The 20,707-nt window shown below is 40.7% G+C and overlaps 1 protein-coding gene across 13 annotated transcripts in view; it reads left to right on the top strand.

Moving 5' to 3' along the window:
• Positions 1 to 1,799: 1,799 nt before the first annotated feature.
• Positions 1,800 to 20,707, top strand: part of fat1a (FAT atypical cadherin 1a) — an 80,732-nt gene continuing 61,824 nt past the window's right edge. For 12 of the 13 annotated variants that reach the window (XR_191135.2, XR_001167529.2, XR_001167530.2 and 9 more), the window contains exons 1-2: positions 3,629 to 3,765; positions 5,231 to 8,520. Coding sequence is in view for 10 of the 13 variants with exons in the window: in XM_004549257.3 (XP_004549314.2) it covers positions 5,259 to 8,520 (3,262 nt within the window). In the remaining 3 variants the exon portion in view is untranslated. Of the gene's footprint in view, positions 2,150 to 3,628; positions 3,766 to 5,230; positions 8,521 to 20,707 lie in introns of those variants that run through there. The other variant, XM_004549254.6, reaches the window with a different exon arrangement.

Genomic DNA, 20,707 nt, shown 5'->3' with positions numbered 1-20,707 from the left:
AAACATTCTAGGACACACTATTTATGACACAGGTTAGGATACTATACTATCTAATACAACATAAATTAGTCATAAATCATAATAATGTCCTATCGTTTGCATGAACAGGAAAATTAGCTAAAGAGGATAAAACCTTTATATATACCACACTGTAAACATGTTTGTTTCTGCATTTTATCACGAAGATTGTTGGAGATTGATTCTTTGAAACTGGTTCCTCAAGTGGTCTTGAGAAGAAGTGTGGAGTTTGGGATTTCAGCAGCCCATTCCTGCATGTGTCAAACATATAGTTAGCTAAGAATAAACAGCATACCTCTGCTGTACAGAGCTTTCAGCTACAGAGATAACAACCCTTTAAAAAAAACTTCAATCTATAATCTGCTCAGTTTTAAAAGTTAATCCCTTACATTAGCCTACTCATGTGCTTACTTGTGTGGGCTGCGCATAATTTTGTGTGGCTGTTTTTTCAAACATTCGTATGTTTACATTTGCATTTGTCTCATTTTTTACTTCCCAAGGCTCCTAATACCTGAACAATCGGATCAACTTCCTTGAAGCACAGGTGCGCGTGTCCTCTGCTGCATACTATCTGTATCGTCCAGTTACCCATAACGCCTCACTCTGCTTATGTTTGCAAAGATGTTTGTGTGTCTGGAGAGGCACAATCCCCTCCCTGCATGCCTACTGACTTCCAGTTTATCTAAAAGTCTCTATGTGTTTGTTATTTTGTTAGGGTTAAGGGTTAGAGAGCTCCACCAGTGCTAACACTGCATCTATAAGGTCTATAAGGCACGAATACCTGCCCCCAAGCAAGCCGGACTGCAAACAGTTTTGTGAGATCAAAGCAGAGGAACCAGGCCTGGACATCACCTGACCTGAATTCAATTAAAGCTTTACAGGCAGATGAGAGGGGAGGCTAAACGAGATGGGGCTGTTTCACAACATTGTTTCAGACAAAACCGATGGAGAGAGAGCGGAAAGACAAGCAGAAGGAAGTCAGATGACACTTGCTCTTTGGGGAGAAATCTCAATCTTTTTTCCTCCATTCTCTCTCTTTCTCTCTGTACACTGGCAGACACACACTAGGCCCATAGGTCTCATTCGTTTACTCAGCCTGTGGGCATATGCGACTTTAATGAGCCGGTGCTGAATGGACATTAGGCAGAGATTCTCATGCTGGACCGCTCTCTGCTCGGGCATTTTTTTTTTTTGGCAGCCACTTCACAGCATGGTGTCGAGTTCAGTTGTTAACCACATGTTCAGAGACATTTGCCTCGTTTTAAACGCGTGTTCGCGAAGGTCACGAGAACACAATTAATAAACAGGACGAGCTGAGGAGGTGGACGCTCACACTGTGGACAGAATAAACACCGCAACGCTCCGCTGTGCATGCACTGAATAGGAGAGGAGTCCATGACGTCAGAGCTGAAGGTGGCAAGGTCAGGTCCTGGGTGCCCTCGCGGAGAGCTGATGTCCTTACTGGAAATGCTTCAAATGCTATGTTTGTTTGTTTTTTATTGTAAGGAACTGTGCTCGATCAGGAAATCTGCAACAGACAATTTGAATTAAATCATTACGCTAAGTTGGATTTATGTGCGTAACAAATAACTAGATAAGCACAGAGCCCAAAACAAACAAACTGAGAATCACACAGACATCACTTTCACCGTCAGCTGTTGTTGGTGTGTGATCCCCCCACCCCACTCTCGTCTAGCTCGTACCGCTACTTTTCCGAAGGGGAGAGCAGCAGGCAAGAAAATCGCCAGTCATTTCTCTTCTCGTGCGCTCTTCTATAAGATTGCGATTTTTCCCGATATCACCTGAAGGCATCAGCAGCATGCCGGCACCTGAACCGTTGTGGAGTGGAGCAGCGAGGCAAACCATAGCCCATAGCTTTTTTCTTTTCTTTTCTCCTGCAATAAGCCACCATGTGTGATGCCTCCGAGCATATCGGAGCTGAAGGCAATAAAACTGTGAGAATAAGCTGAAGAGGAGAAAAGTAGCGGATTGCCATCAGCAGAAGCTCCCTCCCGCCTCATCTGAGAGATCCTCGCAAACGAGATTTAGAAAGAAAAAAAGGAAAAAAAACGAACAGATTTATGTGAAGGGAAGTTTGGGAACGACAACCAGCGCTGGTTAAGCTGGTCTGGTGAGTAGTCTCGAATCGTATTTCAAGAGCATGGCACATGGTTTGATTTGATTTTTTCTTTCTTTCAAGCGACTCTTGAAACTTTGGACTGAACTCAAAGCACTTTTCTTTTAGTAAGCGCTAAAAAAGTGAGTATTTTGTCTGACTTGTGCCAAAAAAAGAACCAAACGCGCAATTACGCACGCTCACAATCGCGCGCATTGGGTAGTAGTAGTAAGTAGGTTGCATGTTGACAAGTTGTCAAGCTCCATGCAGCACAGGCTTTTTTTTCCTGCAGGCGCACCAGCTGGAGCTCTGCAGTCCGGGCAAGAGCAGTGAGACAGCGCCATCAATCGCATGGCAGCCACACTCCTCTGTGCGTAAAGTGCAGCTTTGGTCTGAGAGGAGCAACGTGTGTGATGATGAGAGGGGTGGTGGTGGCGGGGGTGGGGGTGATAGGATCAGCGCCTTCGTAGCCAGTGTACCAACACTATCAGTCACCCTGCTCTAATGCCCAAACACAGACCCCGGGACGCACTGCTGGCCACTTTATTTCCAGCCGTACCCGGGATATTAAAAAAAACAATAACACTAGTGAGAGTAATGAGAAGATCATCTCAAGAACTGATGTTTAAAATGCAATAACACACGCGAGGATTATTATTATTATTTATTTATTTATATTTTTTGCATTTGCACGTTTTATTAGCTCATTTGTCATCATCTGGGAATACCTGAACTGAGATTTCATTACCAAAATAAGGTTTGTCCACATTCTTACGCTGACAGCTGGATTATGATATAAAGGCTAAGTCAGATTCTACAGCAGAAAGTGAATATGAAACATTTGTTTGTTAATCATTAGCCAGAAGGCCATGCACAAAATAACCTGTAACCTAATAAGGCTTGGTCCTTTATAAGGATGTCTCCCACCTCTTTAAAAAAAAAAAAGCAAAAAAAAGGGGGTGGGGGGCATTAATTTGTCTTGCTGTAAATAAAAGGAGAATACAGAAACGAGGGGGGTGGGATCCATTAGGACTCACACCTCATGAGCCCAGTAGCCTTAATGCTTCCAAACAGCAATTTGGGATAAATTATATAATTATACTGGGATTTGATTTTCTACTCGTGTAGCCACAATCAGAACACCGTGGAAAGTGAACGTTTGGGGGTTGGAAAGTTTTGAATAATTTTAGCTGAAAGGAATAAGAATACTACAAAAAAGGGGGGGGGGCAGGTTACCTTGGGGCTGAAGTGGTAGCTGCTGAATGAAAATTAAAGCGATTCCGCGGAAAGGACCAGGGTTCAGCCTTTCTGGAAATATTTCATATGAGAATACAAGGCGAACCGCATTAAATCAAATCAAATCAAAAGGGTCGCGGGTTCAGAGCGGAAAAGGTCCTATCCTGCTGCCAGCCCGGTAAGTAGATCCGGACGTGCGCAGCGCGGAGAGATACCAGGCAAGTGGAGTGTGGGAGAGAAAGGAAAGGAAAGCAGTGAGGGAAAAGAGTGAGCTTGCCTGCTGGTGGCAGATGGGGTAACGGAGAGGAGAAAAGTCCACGTAATACCATGCCGAGATTTGGACTACATAAACTACATGCAAAACCCCCAAATCTCCGAATTTAATATTAAAAGAGGTACGTAAGTTGTTGTGTTTTTACTCAGTGGGCTTTTTTTGATGGTCAGCGATGTTTAAGCGTCTGCATCTCTGTAACGTGGAAAAAAAAAGTTAGGTCTGCTATTGTGAGGTGCGAAAGAAAAGCAACCGCTGGCTACTTTGGGTGATTCTTTGGAGAACTTTTCGATACAAAGTGAATGTCGAACGTCGTTTTTGATGACGTACGCAGACACTTTGTGCTGTTTTGTGTTGGGAATACGTATCTTTTTTCCTACTAACCCCCCAGCAAATCTCTGCTAAGTGCACGTCTGCCATCGTTTCGAAGTGAATGGCTGTAGTTGGGGGATGGGGTTAGACGTGAAATAGTCTCGAGGCACCTAACTCATTTTTTTTGAAACATTTGAACTTTTTTTTTTTCAAAATGAAAAACGGCTCGCTGCCGAGAGCATTCAGAGAAACGGAATTTAAACAAATGGATACTCTTCTGTATCGTAAAGAAAAAGGGGAAAAAAGAGCCAGAATTTTAAGTTTTAGTTACAGTTTCTTTTTTTTTTTGCAGCAGTTGTCTGCAAGCAGATGGTTCTTTTGTACCTGCGGGTTATAGTTTTAGATTAAAGGTGATTGGGGCTCAAACCCTGTCATTTATTAACCCCGCATAAAACATTAATAATTAAACTAGTGGGGCTGTTTTGTCACGCCAAAAGTAAATATATATATATATATATTTGTTTTTTTACAACGTGCGCACACATAGCAGCGTCTTGCTTTTTATTTGTCTTTGTGGACTCCCACACGGAGCCGGGGACGTTGTAAAGCAGTTGTAAACGAATGAATGCGCAATTTGAAAGCACTTTCTCAGTCATCTGGCCTTCGAGTTTAATTCTGATTGTACTTCGACGAGATTATACAGAGATTATTTTATTTACCACACACCTTTGCCATCATCATCTTTTTTTGCTGCATTTCTGCACGAGTGAAAGTCCAGCATCATTTTGTAGTTACGAGATTGTTCGTAGTGCTCGTGTAGTAATATGTTAATGAGTATAATCAGATTTCTATATGTCTAATGTGCAACCCAAAAATGTAAATTATAGCACTGCAGTTTTCAAAGAAGCCCGAGCTTTTTTCTTTTTTCTTTAGCTCATTATGAGGAGGTTTTGTGACATTTGCGTGTTCAGAAGGGCACCCATGGAAGGCATCTGGCATTGTCACCTGACTGACTGATCTGCTTCATCTTATTTCCACATGAAACCTGTTTAGTCTTTGTCACACTTATCATCACTTGTCATGATATTTAAAGGAGTCTGGGAAAAAAATTGTGCCACAAATAATGTTGTTTTCAGCATTATAGCGGTTTTCCAGCCTACTTAGATGAAGACTGATGGTTGAAAATAAAAATTTCCCCTTAAATGTTATTGTAGGATCCCAATGAAATGTTTCTGCAGGATTATCGGTCTAAAATCCTTTTTTTCTCTCCCTCTCAGGTGGTTCGGTGAAGATCACGGTACGATAATGGGGAAGCACTGGGTTCCACTGCTTGTGCTGCTCCAGCAGCTCCTCTGTGGCTGTGCAGGGAACCAAAGGATGGCGAGGGCCACCTCCATGCAGTTCACACATTCTCTTTACAATGCCACCATATATGAGAACTCTGCTGCTAAGACTTACTTAGAAAGTCACACCAAAATGGGAATCTTTATCACAGACCCAGAGTGGGACATACGGTACAAAATCATCTCTGGAGACAATGAGAACCTATTCAAAGCAGAGGACTATCTGCTGGGAGATTTCAGTTTTTTGCGAATAAGGACCAAAGGAGGCAGCACTGCCATTCTGAACCGGGAGGTTAAAGACCACTACGTGCTGACTATTAAAGCTTCTGAGAGAAACACCAATTTGGAGTGTCGCACTCGAGTGAAGGTACAGGTACTGGACACCAATGACCTCAGGCCTCTCTTCTCACCCACGTCCTATAGCATCGCTCTGCCAGAGAACACGGCAATCCGCACAAGCGTGGCCAAAGTCACGGCAACTGATGCAGACATCGGTACAAATGGAGAATACTACTATAGTTTCCGGGAATGGACAGACATGTTTGCAGTACATCCAACCAGCGGTGTGGTGACACTGACGGGCAAACTAGATTACTCTGAGACGAAGCTGTACGAGTTGGAGATCCTTGCCGTGGACAGAGGGATGAAGCTGTACGGGAGCAGTGGTTTCAGTAGCATGGCCAGACTTACAGTCAGGGTGGAGCAGGCCAATGAGCACGCACCTGTAATTACTGCAGTAACCTTGGCCCCCTCTGATGCAGACCATGACCCCACTTATGCCATTGTGACAGTGGAGGACAAAGATCAAGGACCAAATGGAGAAATAGCATCACTGAGCATTGTGGCTGGTGACCCTCTTCAACAGTTCAAGGCTGTAAGAACCAACCCCGGGAGCAGGGAGTATAAAATAAAAGCAGTCAAAGATGTCGACTGGGATAGCCAACCTTTTGGATACAACCTCACTTTACAGGCAAAGGACAAAGGCAGCCCCCCTCAATTTTCATCAGCTAAATTGGTACATGTCACTTCTCCACAGTTCAAAGTGGGCCCTGCTGTATTTGAAAAGGCCATTTACAGAGTCAATCTGAGTGAATTCGCCCCCCTTCACACACCTGTCACTATGGTAACAGCTGTGCCAAAGTATCCACAACTAAAATATGCTTTTAGGCACAAATCTGACAAGAACAGATTCACCATCAATCCAGATACTGGCTTAATCAGCACCGCAGGGCCAATCAATGCTGATATTTCCTCACAATTTCAGTTGGATGTGATTACAAGTGACAAAAAAGCAACAACCAAAGTGATTGTTGATGTGATTGATGTAAATAACAATGCACCTGAATTCCAGCAGACATCTTACAAAGCCAGTGTTGATGAGAATGTACCCATAGGGACTAGTGTGGTGACTGTTAAAGCCACTGATCTAGACAAAGGGGAGAATGGCTATGTGACCTACAGCATTACCAATGTGAATCCTCAGCCGTTTGTCATTGACTACTTCTCTGGTGTCATCAGTACCTCGGAGGTCCTAGATTATGAGCTCATGCCCAGGATTTACAATCTTAAAGTCAGAGCATCAGACTGGGGATCCCCATTCCGGAGAGAGGTGGAAGCATCAGTCATTATAACGTTAAACAACCTGAATGACAATAAGCCTTTGTTTGAAAATGTGGACTGTGAAGTGACTGTGCCGAGAGATCACGGCGTGGGAGAGCAGATAACAACAGCATCTGCCATTGATGCTGATGAACTGCAGCTAGTACGGTACAATATTAAAGCTGGGAATGATCTTGACCTGTTTGAGCTGAACCCAAACTCTGGCATGCTTTCACTGAAGCACTCACTGAGCGAGGGAGAGGCAGCTAAGGTCTCGTTTCATAGTTTACAAATCGTTGCATCTGATGGCGAACATGAGACTCAGCCAATGATTATGAACATAACTGTCATCACGGCGCGCAAGCCCGTCCAGTTAAAGTGCGTGGAAACCGGAGTCGCTACTATGCTGGCTGAAAAGCTGCTTCAGGGCAGCAAAATCCACACGCAGAATGAGCCGGATGACAACTTCATGGACTTTCACTCAGTCAACCGGTACACTCCTCAGTTCTCAGAGTCTTTTCCAAGTGTTATTGAAGTCAAAGAAGATCTCCCTGTCGGGGCCCGGATTGTCCATTTAAATGCCACAGACTCAGATAGTGGCTTTAATGGGAAGCTAGTGTATGTTATTTCAGGAGGAGATGCAGAAAGCCACTTCATAGTAGATATGGAAACTGGTTGGCTTTTGGTTTACTCTCCTCTTGACCGGGAAACAGCAGATCACTACACCCTCAACATTACAGTTTATGATCTCGGGATACCACAGAAATCCTCATCGCGTCTCTTGGATGTTAAAATCTTAGACACCAATGACAATAGCCCCCAGTTTTTGCAAGAATCTTATTCTGTTGAAATAACTGAGAGTACACCTGTTGGGACTGAAATCATCCAGGTGGATTCAACAGATAAGGATCGAGGTGACAATGGAATCGTCAAGTACTCAATTTTGGGAGGCACAGATCATTTTGCAATCAATGAAAATACCGGTGTGGTGACAGTGACAAAGCCACTGGATCGCGAGCTCCATCCATTTTATGTCTTGAAGATTGCGGCACGTGACCAGGCAGGAAATGAGCCTCAGCTGGTGTCCACAGTTCCCCTCAAAATCACCTTGGAAGATGTGAATGATAATCCACCCAAATTCTTCCCTCCTAATTACCGTGTAAAAGTGAGGGAGGACCTTCCAATCGGTACAGTAATCATGTGGCTGGAGGCTCATGACCCCGATATTGGGCCTTCCAGTCAGGTACGATACAGCCTTATTGATAATGGAGACGGGAATTTCGAAGTAGACAAACTCAGCGGTGCGCTGCGAATTGTTCAGAATCTAGATTATGAGACAAAACAGGTGTATAATCTTACTGCAAAAGCTAAAGACAAAGGGAAGCCCATATCTTTGTCATCAACCTGCTTTATCGAGGTGGACGTGGTGGACGTGAATGAGAATCTTTACAGGCCTATGTTCCGATCGTTTGTGGAAAAGGGATTTATAAAAGAGGATGCGGTCATTGGGACTTCAGTGATGAGTGTAACAGCTGAAGATGAAGACAGAGGCCGAGATGGAGAGATTCGATACTCCATCCGAGATGGGTCTGGCCTGGGGGTATTCTCCATTGATGAGGAAACTGGTGAGTCTCTTTATTCGCTAGATCTATGTGAAGCTTGTGTTGAAAGACCTGCATAAGGAAAGTATTATGCAGCTACAGTTTATTCAGTCATGTTCCACTGTGTGGAATAATGAACTAAGGGAGTCTTCTAAGAGACGGGTGAAGTTCCCTTTTTCAGTCATTTTTCTTCTTTTGGAGATTTTATGGCAGGAACAGATGGACTAGCTCTCTCTTAGACCTGTGTGGACATTCAGAAGTAGGTGCTGGTGTACAAGGAACACACATGGATTCATAATAAAATGGGTTGCATTTGGAAAACGGTCAAATCTGTTTGACCCAAATCTAAAATGTTAAGCATATATATTTTCAGTATAGTACCAATGGCACGGATTTGCTTGTGGATTTCCTATCATGCTGCAGAAAATATGTTAATACACTCTCAGCTGCCCAGAATGAGTCCAACAGCTGACTCAAATTAGCACAAAATAAGCAGTCTGGGATTCTTGGAGTTCCTACCCCAAACACAGCAATCACCTGGGTTGGATGTTTGTGCCTGGCTTCTCTGCATTCCTTTTAAAAGTTAGTAACAACATTTTTGACTTGCTTAATGTGACTTAAATCCCCATTTGAAATTACATTTCTCTCTGCACTTTACATATTTAATGACTAAATGAGGCAGTGAAACGTAATGCATAATGCAGCGATTTTCCTTGGCACATGTAACCTCAAAAGTTTATAGGTTTCTTAAGAAAGCTGGAAACGTGATCTATCAGTCTGCTGCTGACTTTTACTGTTGAGAAAGAGGTTTATATCTTTAGGTTAATGTTTAGTAAGAATTAGATATATGTGAAGTATTCAGTGAGCTGACAGGAAGTCTCCACAGTGAACCTGTTGGGAAATACCTTCGTCTGCCTCGTAAATTTAGCATGAGAAGATGAGCCGTTATGAAGGATGCAACCTTCAGGGCAGTTTGTCAGTTGCTGTGTTTGCGATTGTTTCTGAGGTAGTGGTTGGATGTCTCATTTTAATAAGATTTTTCCTTTATGAAGACAGATGCTGGGATATTTAAAGCTTGAACTAGTGACTGTGCACTTTCATGGATGCATGAAGGAGTTTTCATTGAGTTACTTCCTGTTTTGGTACTTCTATATTAAATGAATCTGGATGCATATCATGGATTTTAAATGGGTTAATGCCTTACCAGCTTTTCACCAGAGTGTACGGTCTGTGAGAATATTTAACAAATATAGCAAGAAAAGTCATTCATGAGCATGCATACATTCTCTAATACCAATTACTTGGACATTTGTTTAGTGATTTCATGCTGTAAGAAAAAACATTGCACAATGATCAGGCCATCAGTCATTAGTACATCCAAATTACTCCTCTCCTATTGTAATAATGGTCATATAAAGGCAGTTTTGTGGGAATTTTGCAGGATCGTTTATATGATTTGAACTTTTTTTAGGTGTAAAATGTCATCACTTTATCATTATTCAGTTCGACATATGCATTGAATTTCATCACATTTATTGTATGAATTTTCTGAATATAGCAAAAAAAGTTTTTGTGAAGTTAAGGTAACATCAACTTTTAACCACCAGCTTTTAATCATTTCAGTACATTGAATTTAAATCTAAAACTGTGCGTCCATGAGTTGAGTCATGTTCTGAAACTTCAGAGATCACAGTGACCTTGACCTTTAACTGCTGGCATCTAATCTGTTCATTGCTGAGTCCAAGGCAGTTTTTGTGCCAAATCTGAAAGAAATCCCTCCATCCATCCCACCGAAAAGGCCCTACACCTTAGTACTGTGATACTACTAATATTACTGTTGATGGCGCCGCATGCAGACCTGTGACTGGCGTCTACGTCTGCCTTTAAAATCCCATGTAGGGCACAGATTCTGGGAGCCTGGTTTGATCTTCTACTTAATCCCTGAGGCCTATATTAAGTGATTATCAGGAGGTGCAATGATAGGATTGTCCTGGGCTGGGTCCTGTTATTATGGATTACATCTGAGGTCAGTAGACAACTAAATAGAGCCAAGGTGGTAATGCCGCTCCTATGATTTCACTAGATGAAGGGTGTGGTGTGCTAAAGCTACCATATGCGTTTAAAATATTGTGCCTCCAAAAGGAAAATATAAGCACGGGTGCGTCCCCACTATATACTCTTCTGCAGCTGCATGTTGTGAATTTTAACCAGGCTGTTTTAAAATCGTTTAAAATTAGAAAACAAGTGAAAAAGTGGTGTGGGGAAAACTGCCAGGAGCCGCACACCTCTAGTTTTGAAATTTGTTTTTCTCAGTGGGAAGTAGTGAAGGCAGAAGTGTTTTTGCGTTTTACTTGATGCTTGTGTTGCTGAACTTGGGCATGTGTTTGTTAAGAGTACATCAATCACAGTCTTGATCTGCATTGCATTGTTTTGCTCGTTCCATCACCACATGTGTAAAACCCAATGATTTTTTCTTATAGTAACATCCACAGGAAGACTGTTATGTGGGTCACATAGTGTTGCTGTGTAAAGCATAGCACTCTGTAGTGGTTGAGCTAGTCGACAGTGAGTGACTCTTGAAGAGTAGGAGTATCTAACAAATCCAAACAAAGGATGTATTGAGACTTTGAGAGTGACATTCATAAACCATCCAAGGAACAAACAAATTATTTGTTTCAGGCACAGATAAAGTAAAAAAAAAAAAGCTGTCCATTGTTGCTGTTTATTGAACACCATCTTGTCCTCATTTACATCAACTCAAAGTAGGAGGAAACCTCCCATGCAAGCCACGTCGTCTTCTTCTATTATGGTTGCTTTCCGTTGGACTGAGGGAGTCCATGGCAACTGTTTGTCCAGACATTCTCTGTGTTATTAAAAGCTCTGTGGTCACTGGATGAGTGCCATCTTAATTTAAACATACCCTCATGAAGGCTCATTCCTGGGTCTTTTCCCATTCTGCACAACAAATCCATTGCTCATCAGTTTAACTGGAAACTTTGCTGATAGTGACGTGATTTTTAACTAGAAAGGACTAAGAGCAAAATAACTCAGCTTTAGGGCTGTGGGATATGACCAAAATCTCATATACATATAGACATTTATCGTCCTGACAACGGTATCACAAAAATTTTACATTTTCTGTAAATTCTGTGAATCTTGGGCAGCTTGACTTGCGTGAAGTGTTTTCAGCTGTTGGAGTTTTCTTGAAAAAGGTGGCTAGCTACTGTTTTACATGTTGTGGCTCCAGAGGCCAGCTGGTATTACAATTTTGTGGCAAATGGCTCATGCAGTGACTTAGTTTTTTATGTATTTTACAGGTTTGTCTTTAAAAAGGCTTTGCAGTTAGTACTCTAAAAAGACTGAAAGCAATTTGAAGAGAGGCTGCCACTCCTGAGCTTTAATTCCTCAGCTGATAATATGGCTGTGGAGAAATCCACTGGGGAAGTGCGTGTGTGTCATAGGAATTTGTTAGGATTATACCTCTTCAAATTTCACACTCATCACAAATTGATGAGTTTCCAAATAAGCCTGTGCCTTTTATAGAGCAAACCTAGATGGCACTTCTGTCCTTAAGAAAGGCTAACAATCATTATAATCTTCATACAAGCAGCTGTAGAAACAGTTACATACTGTTGAGGTGAAAAGACATATAAATTCATATGAGGTCAACTTCCAGTCCTAGTTCAAACAGACTAGCAATAAAGCTATGCTTATCTTGATGAACCTGTGCAAGTCTCCACTCCTCCAAGCACACCTGACTCAACCTGACACACCTAGGCAAGGGTTTTTTTTTTATTGCCAGTGAGTAATCGTCTTAATTTTCCTCTGTCTGCAACAATCGAAGAAGAAGGCAGTTTCAGAAAAGACAGAGGTAAATGAGTAATGAGCAATCTTCACAGGAGTCCTTTTCCAGCACCTTTAATGAACCACTGTGTAACTGAGTCTCATGCTGTGGGATTCAGTATTTATTGGTGAAAGTCTTTATGATGGTTTGAATGTAAGAGTTTGGAAGAAGTGACTAGCACAACTTTGGAATCTGCAGTCACTTCTGTGAGCGCTAAGTCGACATCTGTGACATTTGTGCTATTTTGAAAACTCAGGGTTATGGTAGGCGTTTTGACTTCTGATAACTTAGGCCCTGGAGGGTAAAGGTTACCAAACAGGGTGAATAAAGTAGCCTGAGACAATTGAATTGAGTTAGTCTAATACGGAGAAAATTGTAACCTTTCAGAATAGATCTACTGATTCTGGCATTGGGAGCGACAGGCTACCTGTGGAAAACAGGGGGTTTTAAAAACACCCCTGCATTTTCATAACTTTGGCATTGCCCGGCTTAATGATGACTGCTAGCTTAATTAATGTTTACATTTACTGAACTCTCACTCAGAGCCGGCTCCAGACTGATTGACAGTATGCTGAAGAAGTTGTTCTTGTGCCTGCTTTTTGTTAAAACGGAGGCAATGACTTTAGTTCAGCAAAGTTTTCTGTTTTTTAATAGCTTATGCAGCAGGGAGGGATTATGTACCAGGTCAAGTCTAAATAATTGAAAAGGAACATGCTTGCAACAGGCTAAGACGGCTATAGTTAAAGCTATACTAAGAACCCTATATAATAATCACTATTTATCTCCTGTAGATAGCCAGTGTCTTTAGTGGTAGTATGTATTTTGGGCCATGTATTTTGGGAATATAGATGGAAGATGGAAGTGAACATTTTGATAGGGTAATATAGTTAATAATAACAAAAATTTAAATATTTTACTCCTTTCATTTAAAGTGGACTCTGTCACTGTATGCAGGCATGTAAGAGTTAAACTTTCTTTAAACATAACGCCTTTTTTTGTGCATTGTCAATGTGTTAGTAAACCAAACCATAACCCAAAAGGAACTGTGATTGAAGAGTGTGTCTTTGGTGGCTTTGATGAAGCTCTAGACAGGCCTTACCTTGAAAATCTACTCCAAGGAAGATGTGTCTCTGCTTGAAGTTAAATTGTGCAATGTACAAGTTAACCGAAGCAGTGTGTTGAGTCTACATGAGGCGCAGATGCTGATTGTATAATGTATGCATTGCCCTTTCTTGTTGGATAAAATATGCATTGCCCTTTCACTTGAAGCTGTTTGCAGCCTGTACTGTGAAAGGGTTCTTTGTGAAGGCAAATGAAACAGTTTGATGCATAATGACAAAGTCCTGTTCCATTAGCACAAAAAGTTGCCAGCGCTTCACTTCTTTTTCCATCATGATAAAATAAACAGGTCCTTAACCAGAATAAAAAGATCTACTCTTGTACGTGTTTATGCTCTGGATTTTGGCTTCTAGTTTAGTTTTAAAAGTGCAAACTGTTACCCTCTCACACCTTTAAAAAAAAAAACTTTTTAAAGCCTATATGTTTGAGATAAAAGTTAGACTGCTAAGTGGCACATGATCCCAAATAGTCTTTGCTTGAGTGCTGTTACTCTGGAGATGGGACCAAGAATGTGCAGCGGGACAAAGTTGATTGTAGGTTACTAAATGAAAAACACACTTTCCCTCGTTAAAAGTATGTTGTTCTCTCAGTCCATTAAATCTTTTTAAAGAAACCTTGAGCTGCCTTGCGCACAGGACATGCTTCATTGTGTGTTTATTCATGTCACGCTAAGACTCGTGAATTAGATCTTTACTTTAGACCTTTTGATGTATTTTAGTTTTCACATTTTGAGGCTTTGTCTTTAAATAGTGGCCCCCATGGTATACTTTGAAGTCCAGCACAACACCAGTATTGCATTTGTTCAATTTAATAAAAAGTAATGGATTTCCTTGTATGGGTATAGCTACTTTAAAGTCACAGATGCTGAACACAACCACTGTTCCAAAGATCAGTGTAAAGCATAAAGGACTACGAAAACGAGCGATATTTTGAAGCCGTTTGCATCCTTCCTGCAGACACATGTGAACATTTTCAGCATCAGGCTTGCTGTGCTAAATTATTCAAATGCTCTTAGACTTTTTTAAGTTTTAGTATCTGTTTTAGGCCTTTATAGCCAATTTGATTCTACCTGACAAGACCGACCATTAGGGCTGCACGATTAATCGTTAGAAAATTGCGATCTCGATTCATACTTATGTGCGATCTCATTTCCAAATGACAACGATTTTTAAAAAAAGGAAAAAAAAGATGACGATTGTACCGCATTTTGATCCGGGACGTGATCTGCATGAAAACAAGCTCTCACTCTTCCTGCTCAACAAATGACAAGGGCGGAGCCTTATACCACGTGATACAGAAGCTGTGCCGTGTGATGCTAAAATTAGCAGGGAAAAAACAACGGAGAGCACGTCAGGGATGACGAGAAAGTGACAGGAGAAAATCCGTCCCGGTCTCCACCCAAACATCAATAACGGGAACCTTATACAGCGCTTCCCTATACACGTCGAACTCCCGCAGGCACAAAGAAATTACGGAGGCTATCACTTATCACCTGACCAAAGATATGGCTCCCATCAACACTGAGCAAAACGAGGGATTTAGGAAAATGATCAACACCCTAGACAAACGCTACACAGTGCCGTTCCGCAACTATTTTTCTATTGTTGCACTACCTGCTCTATACACGCAGTGTCGAGCAACGGTGGAGACAGAATTTCAAGCAGTACAACATTTTGCGGCAACAACAAAACGTGAGACATTTGTTGTTTTTATGTTTATTTATTGTTTTTATGTTCAGTCTCAACTCTTACGAAGTTGATGTGCAGTTAATAAGTGCAATAAATATTTATACTGGAAAAGAAAATCGTGAGAGAATCGTGATCTCAATTCTAAGCAAGAAAATCGTGATTCTCATTTTATGCAAAATCGTGCAGCCCTACCGACCATTGATATACTTGAGTTTAGGGAATTGGGGCTTACAACAGGACTTTAACATTCTCAATAAAGTTTGTAAGGTCATTTTTTGGTCTGACAATTTATTTGACTATTACATATAATTATAGTGCTGACTATCATTTTTGTATTGATTGCCAGCACAGAAATGAGAAGAAATATATAACTGTAGGAGCTGCAGGCGTGAATCATCAGTCATTCTTTGAGGTGTAGTTACCAACACACAGATGCAGCCTTGCGAAGGGCGGCTGTTAAAAGGTATATGGATAGGAGGATGTGCTCATGTTTCACTCTAACAGCTATCCAAATAGGGCAGGGAGCCTTGTAGGAAAGGAAATAAAGGCTTGGTTCATGCAGTATTAGTACATTGTGTCTCTCAGATTTCCCATTATCACTGCAGAGTTGTTCCAAGCTAAAGATCCAGACATTTAGAAGGAAATGCAAGGAGACAGTGGCATAACTTTGTTGTTGTTAAAACCATAAGAAGGCACTGATTTTTCTTTTTAGGTTAGGTTATGTAAAATGAAAATATGGGAAACTAGTTGCTGTGATAGCATATACAATGATAATCTGGGTAGAAATAGATAAATACACCTCCACAGATGTAGATGTAGAGCCTCGTGATGTATAGAAATGAATGGAGATGGTGTCATTGTTATCAAAGGAACAGGCAGATAGCTAGTAGGTATAGTAGCTGATCCTAAACAATACTGTGATATTGAATCAAGGAATATTGCTCTGAGGTCTTTTTGAAAGGCCTTTGAAATAACAATGTTCCCACTAACAATGAAAGCTTTATATCATCTGCTACATCCCAAAAGCTATCTCAGCTGGAATTAATAGACATTTTTTTTAAATGGGAAGAGAAAAATCAATTCAGGTACATATTGCAGATATATAACAAAAGTATCAAAAGATTTTCCCCATCTTAAACATACAACTGAATGATTTTCATGTTTTCTTGATGATTTTTCTTTAGACAATGTTTTCTTTTTTTCTATTTTTACGTCTAAAGAAGTTCTGAAGTCATACCGTCTCCTATATAAAACCATATCCGTCTAACAAACTTCTCCTTAAGCCAGCTGTGGGCAGGAATTTTTCGAGTTCTACAAGTAATTGCACCTTCAGTGATGCATGAAGTAAAATGAATCGGTTCCTCAATAGGTTGTATTAGTTTGTCTGGTATGTTGAATGAGATAAAAAGCATATATTATTTATGTGATGATGTGACACCCTGATAAGCTGTGAGACATTTCGCAATTATGATGACTGAGAATCTTTGTGAGTCATGTCTGCTTATAACAATGTTATGTAAATGTATTTTATGTGTGCAATTATTGGAAAGATTAGCATGTCAAAGTTTTAACCACAGTCGCTTATTTCTTATTGAATTTAACTATGAACTGCAAGAAAAGTTAGTATTATTATAGTATACATGATAAAATTGTGATAAAATAGTTTAGTAGGTAATAGGTTACATCTTACTATGCAGTAATAATAGAATAGGTAATTTTAGTAAACCACAACTATGAACTATAAGTCAAACTAAACTCTGACTTACAGAACTTTGACGTTTTTCATATTTCAGGCATTTTTAGCATTAAGGCTTAGCATCCTTAAAACAGATCTTGACTACAGATGTCTGGGAACTTTGGGATGATCTGATATCAAGAGAAAGCTTAGTTTGGGACTCTTTTATTACTCTAGACCCAACAAGGAGGTAGTGGAATTTGAAGCATTTTGCCAGGACTGTGGAAAGAGAAGGGATGGTGGGGGTAGGGGGCACTGTGAAAGTTTATGTAAGCTTGGGAGCTCAAGGCCTGAGAAGGCTGAGGAATGTGGGGTAGAGGTGAGACAAATTAATGTATCTAGTTCAAAGCAAACCCCGACTTTTCAGCTGCAGAATAAACGAGGAAGTGGTTCCTGTTTGCTGTTCACAACAAACATTTCAGGTCGTTGATGGTCAAATGCAAACTACAAGAGTCAGGTCAAACATGTGCGAAGAAATCAGCAGTTTCCAACAGCTTTTCCAAAGCAGATTACTCCCCTCTTCATTCAGTGGCTAGCTCTGTCTTTTCAGAGAATTCTTATTGAATAGATTCATCGGGTATCTGCACAGGATGTTGATTTAGCAGTGATTTCGATACACAAAATACCCGCTGGTCTCGATAGCTGAAAGTCTTTTGGCTGTCTCAACACTCGACCACACTGCCACTGTGCTCAGATAGCTTTGAAGAACAAAGCCAGAGGTAAGAGAAAAGAGCAAGGGGAAAAAAAGCGGAAAGCAAATCTGGCAGAGGCTGTTGCACAGTCTGTTTTCTTTCTTGTGGCCCAAGGGCAGGTTTTACTTCTGCCTTACTGGGTATGTCAGGTATATGGAATGGGTGTGGCGACTAAATTCTTCAGATTCATTTTTCATGTGCTTTGTTTGAAGCTTTTCACCCAAGGCCATAGCAGAGAACGTTCTTTATCTGCTGTTTCAGAAATTAAAGGTCAAGCCTAGTCAGTTTTCTTTTTAAATAAATACGAAGAAAAACTGTTTACTGTTGCAGTAACTGTAAAAGTGTGGCCTCTAACCCTTGCAGGATCCTCTTTAAAGTTTGTTTATCTTCTAAATATGATGTTAGATTGTGTTTGCTGGTAACTACAAGGTGAAGATCTGGGAGCAAAATGTATGACCCGGGTGAAAGTGGAATTGCTCTGTTACTTTTTTGTCTGCCACTTGTATAGATAGGCAATCACCCATGGGCATCTCTTTGGCTCAAGTACAAAAGATGGCTCATACTTTCCCAATTGTCTGTTCTTTTCTCTGCTGCTTTGTCTTTTGATGTTCATGTGCATGTGCAAACATGACTACCTTTCCTCTGCCACACCTCCTCTCCTCACACCAACCTCTTTTTCATTTTACTCTTTAACATTTGCTTTGTAATGTTTTCCTTTCTATTACTGTCCTTAGCAGATGTCTAAAGCATGCATCCCACTATGCTTTGGCGTTTCTGCTCAGGATGCCTCACATAAGTGTTCGCATTTCTTATTTATGGCAAACATTTGCAATTTCCTGCATGTTTTCTTCAAGTAGCGGTGCATTGACATTTCTGAGCTTTAGTGCTCTTATAAATTAGTCATTCATGGTATTTTAATAAATTATGTACTAATTTATTATAATCATTTTACATCTGTTTTTAGGGTATTGTTTAATTTTTCAAAAAGTTTCCCTCCTCTGTGTTGTCAGCTTTAAGTCATTATATATGCTACAATGGGCTCATCTACTTTGCATTCTAGATTTGCTGCCCAAAGTTGTCTTTGCCTGGATTCTCAGCTTTGGGAGCTACCTATTTTCCCTTGCCTGAATACCCCTTCTTATTACAAGCCTTAAGCTGAGAGAGCTGTAATGATGACTAATGACAAGAGAGGATCCCAGAAGGAAAAGGCAGGGAAGCTAAAGTAAAGCGGGGCGTGAGAATAAATTAGCTGTACACCCCCAAACTCCCCGCCCATGGTAAATTTGGGAGTTTTTGTGACAAGTCATTTTGGGTATTATCTCTATTTGGAGGTATCTTATATTACCCAAGGTAAGAAATATGTCTGCTCTCAGTAACACTTACTTCACCAGCACATTGTGTGTGAAGAAAGGCAACAGCAGCACAGAGAGAGCCTATTTAAACTACTTCATAGCGCTGGGTGATGTTTACTTTAAGTTATAATGTGTACATTGAAGGCTTTCAGTAGAAAGCAACATTAGTGTGGTGTTAGTGAGATGTGGGAGGGGATTAATGATCAAGGCTCTGGCCTCAACATCTTGATGGGCATCCGGCAATGACCAAACCGTTTGAACCTTTGAAATTTGCATTTATGATTATATGGAGGCTTCTTATCGGGACCACCAGGAAGTGTAGTCCAAAATGAGTAACCAACCTGATAATGATACAGCCATGATTCACTTTTATTAGCTTCATATAACTGAATCAGAGAAGAACGATAAATCCTCATTGACGTTATCAAGGTTATTGCAAATAATACAGAGACTTAAATAGCTGCTGGTATAAAGGTTTCCATTGTTTGAAAAACATTCTGGTATTCTTTTGCCCTTCAAATATGGTGCTTGTTGATAATAATGGGAGTTCACATGTGCAAGATATCCAGATAATTTACTGTTGCAACATTATTGGCAGGCAGTGATTCATTCCCTGTGCTCTTTGTTTTGGATTTACGGTTCTTAAGAATGTTTGATGTTGATGAAGGAACAGAAAGGTGAAAAAATATCACAATGTAGCCTCAGGATGCATTTACATTGTGTGACTAACCAAAGTGTCTGCTATTAAATGGAATTCACAATGTTTGGAGTAAAGTGATTTGTTTGATTATAAGCGAGTAATCTAAAAAGATGCATTATGCTCACAAAGAACTGCATTACAAAAAACTAATGGTGAAAACTAATGGAAAATAAATTGAAAGCAAAAGCAGTAAGAAAATGGAAAAATTAGTTACACAATCGTTATTTGTAAATGCGGTCATGTTGCACTCGAGAGTCCGGTCATATGTTGGTGTATTAAGCAGGTGTTGTCAAAGATGCATTTAGATCCAGTCTCTGAGGCCACTTTCGGAGGTGCTATTGGCCACGCTTGGCTGCATTCTTCCAGGGGCATTATGTGTCCTGGGTCACACTTAGGACCACCTACTCACCTCGCTACCCTGATGTGCCCACCGCTGGCAAAAAAAAGTTGGATACCATTCATTGTATTAATTGCACAAGTCATTTTAAAGCACTTTTAAATGACTGTAGACTACCTGTGTGTTTTATTTTGTTCAGGTCGTGAGAATTATATGAACAGATTGAGTCGGTGTAGATTTAAATTTGAGGTTATTGTGGAAAACAGGTCAGTTCTGTTAGCCTGCTCAGCTATGTGGGCCTCTGGCATATGGGGCTGGCAAACAGAAATAATGTGGGCTACGTGTTTAATTGCGTATAATCCTAGGAAGTCAGATCTCACAAGGAGTTGACATATTTACAGCTAACTACTTGAGATAACCCAGGACATATGTTAATGCCAGGTGGAAACAGGGTCCATAATCTGTATTTCTTTTCACCAGTAAACTAACACTTAGTCACAAGCACATGTCCTCTCCCCCAAACTGAGACACCTGCCCATACTGAAAGGCTCACACAATAACTTATCCTTTGTTACGGTACATACTGAGAACTTGTGAAGTCAGATGGGGATGAAAAGCTCTGAAGTATATTCACTCATTTAAATGTTGCTGCTAGCATTTTCAGCAAGAACTTTCACACTGCCACTCTGTTTCAGGCATGTTAACATATTAAAACACATGAGGATTTATTGAGTCAAGCAGTTC

The sequence above is a fragment of the Maylandia zebra genome, linkage group LG6 (genome assembly GCF_041146795.1).
Source record: "Maylandia zebra isolate NMK-2024a linkage group LG6, Mzebra_GT3a, whole genome shotgun sequence".
Classification (NCBI taxonomy): Eukaryota; Metazoa; Chordata; class Actinopteri; order Cichliformes; family Cichlidae; genus Maylandia; species Maylandia zebra.
This window is presented reverse-complemented; position numbering and strand designations above follow the sequence as displayed.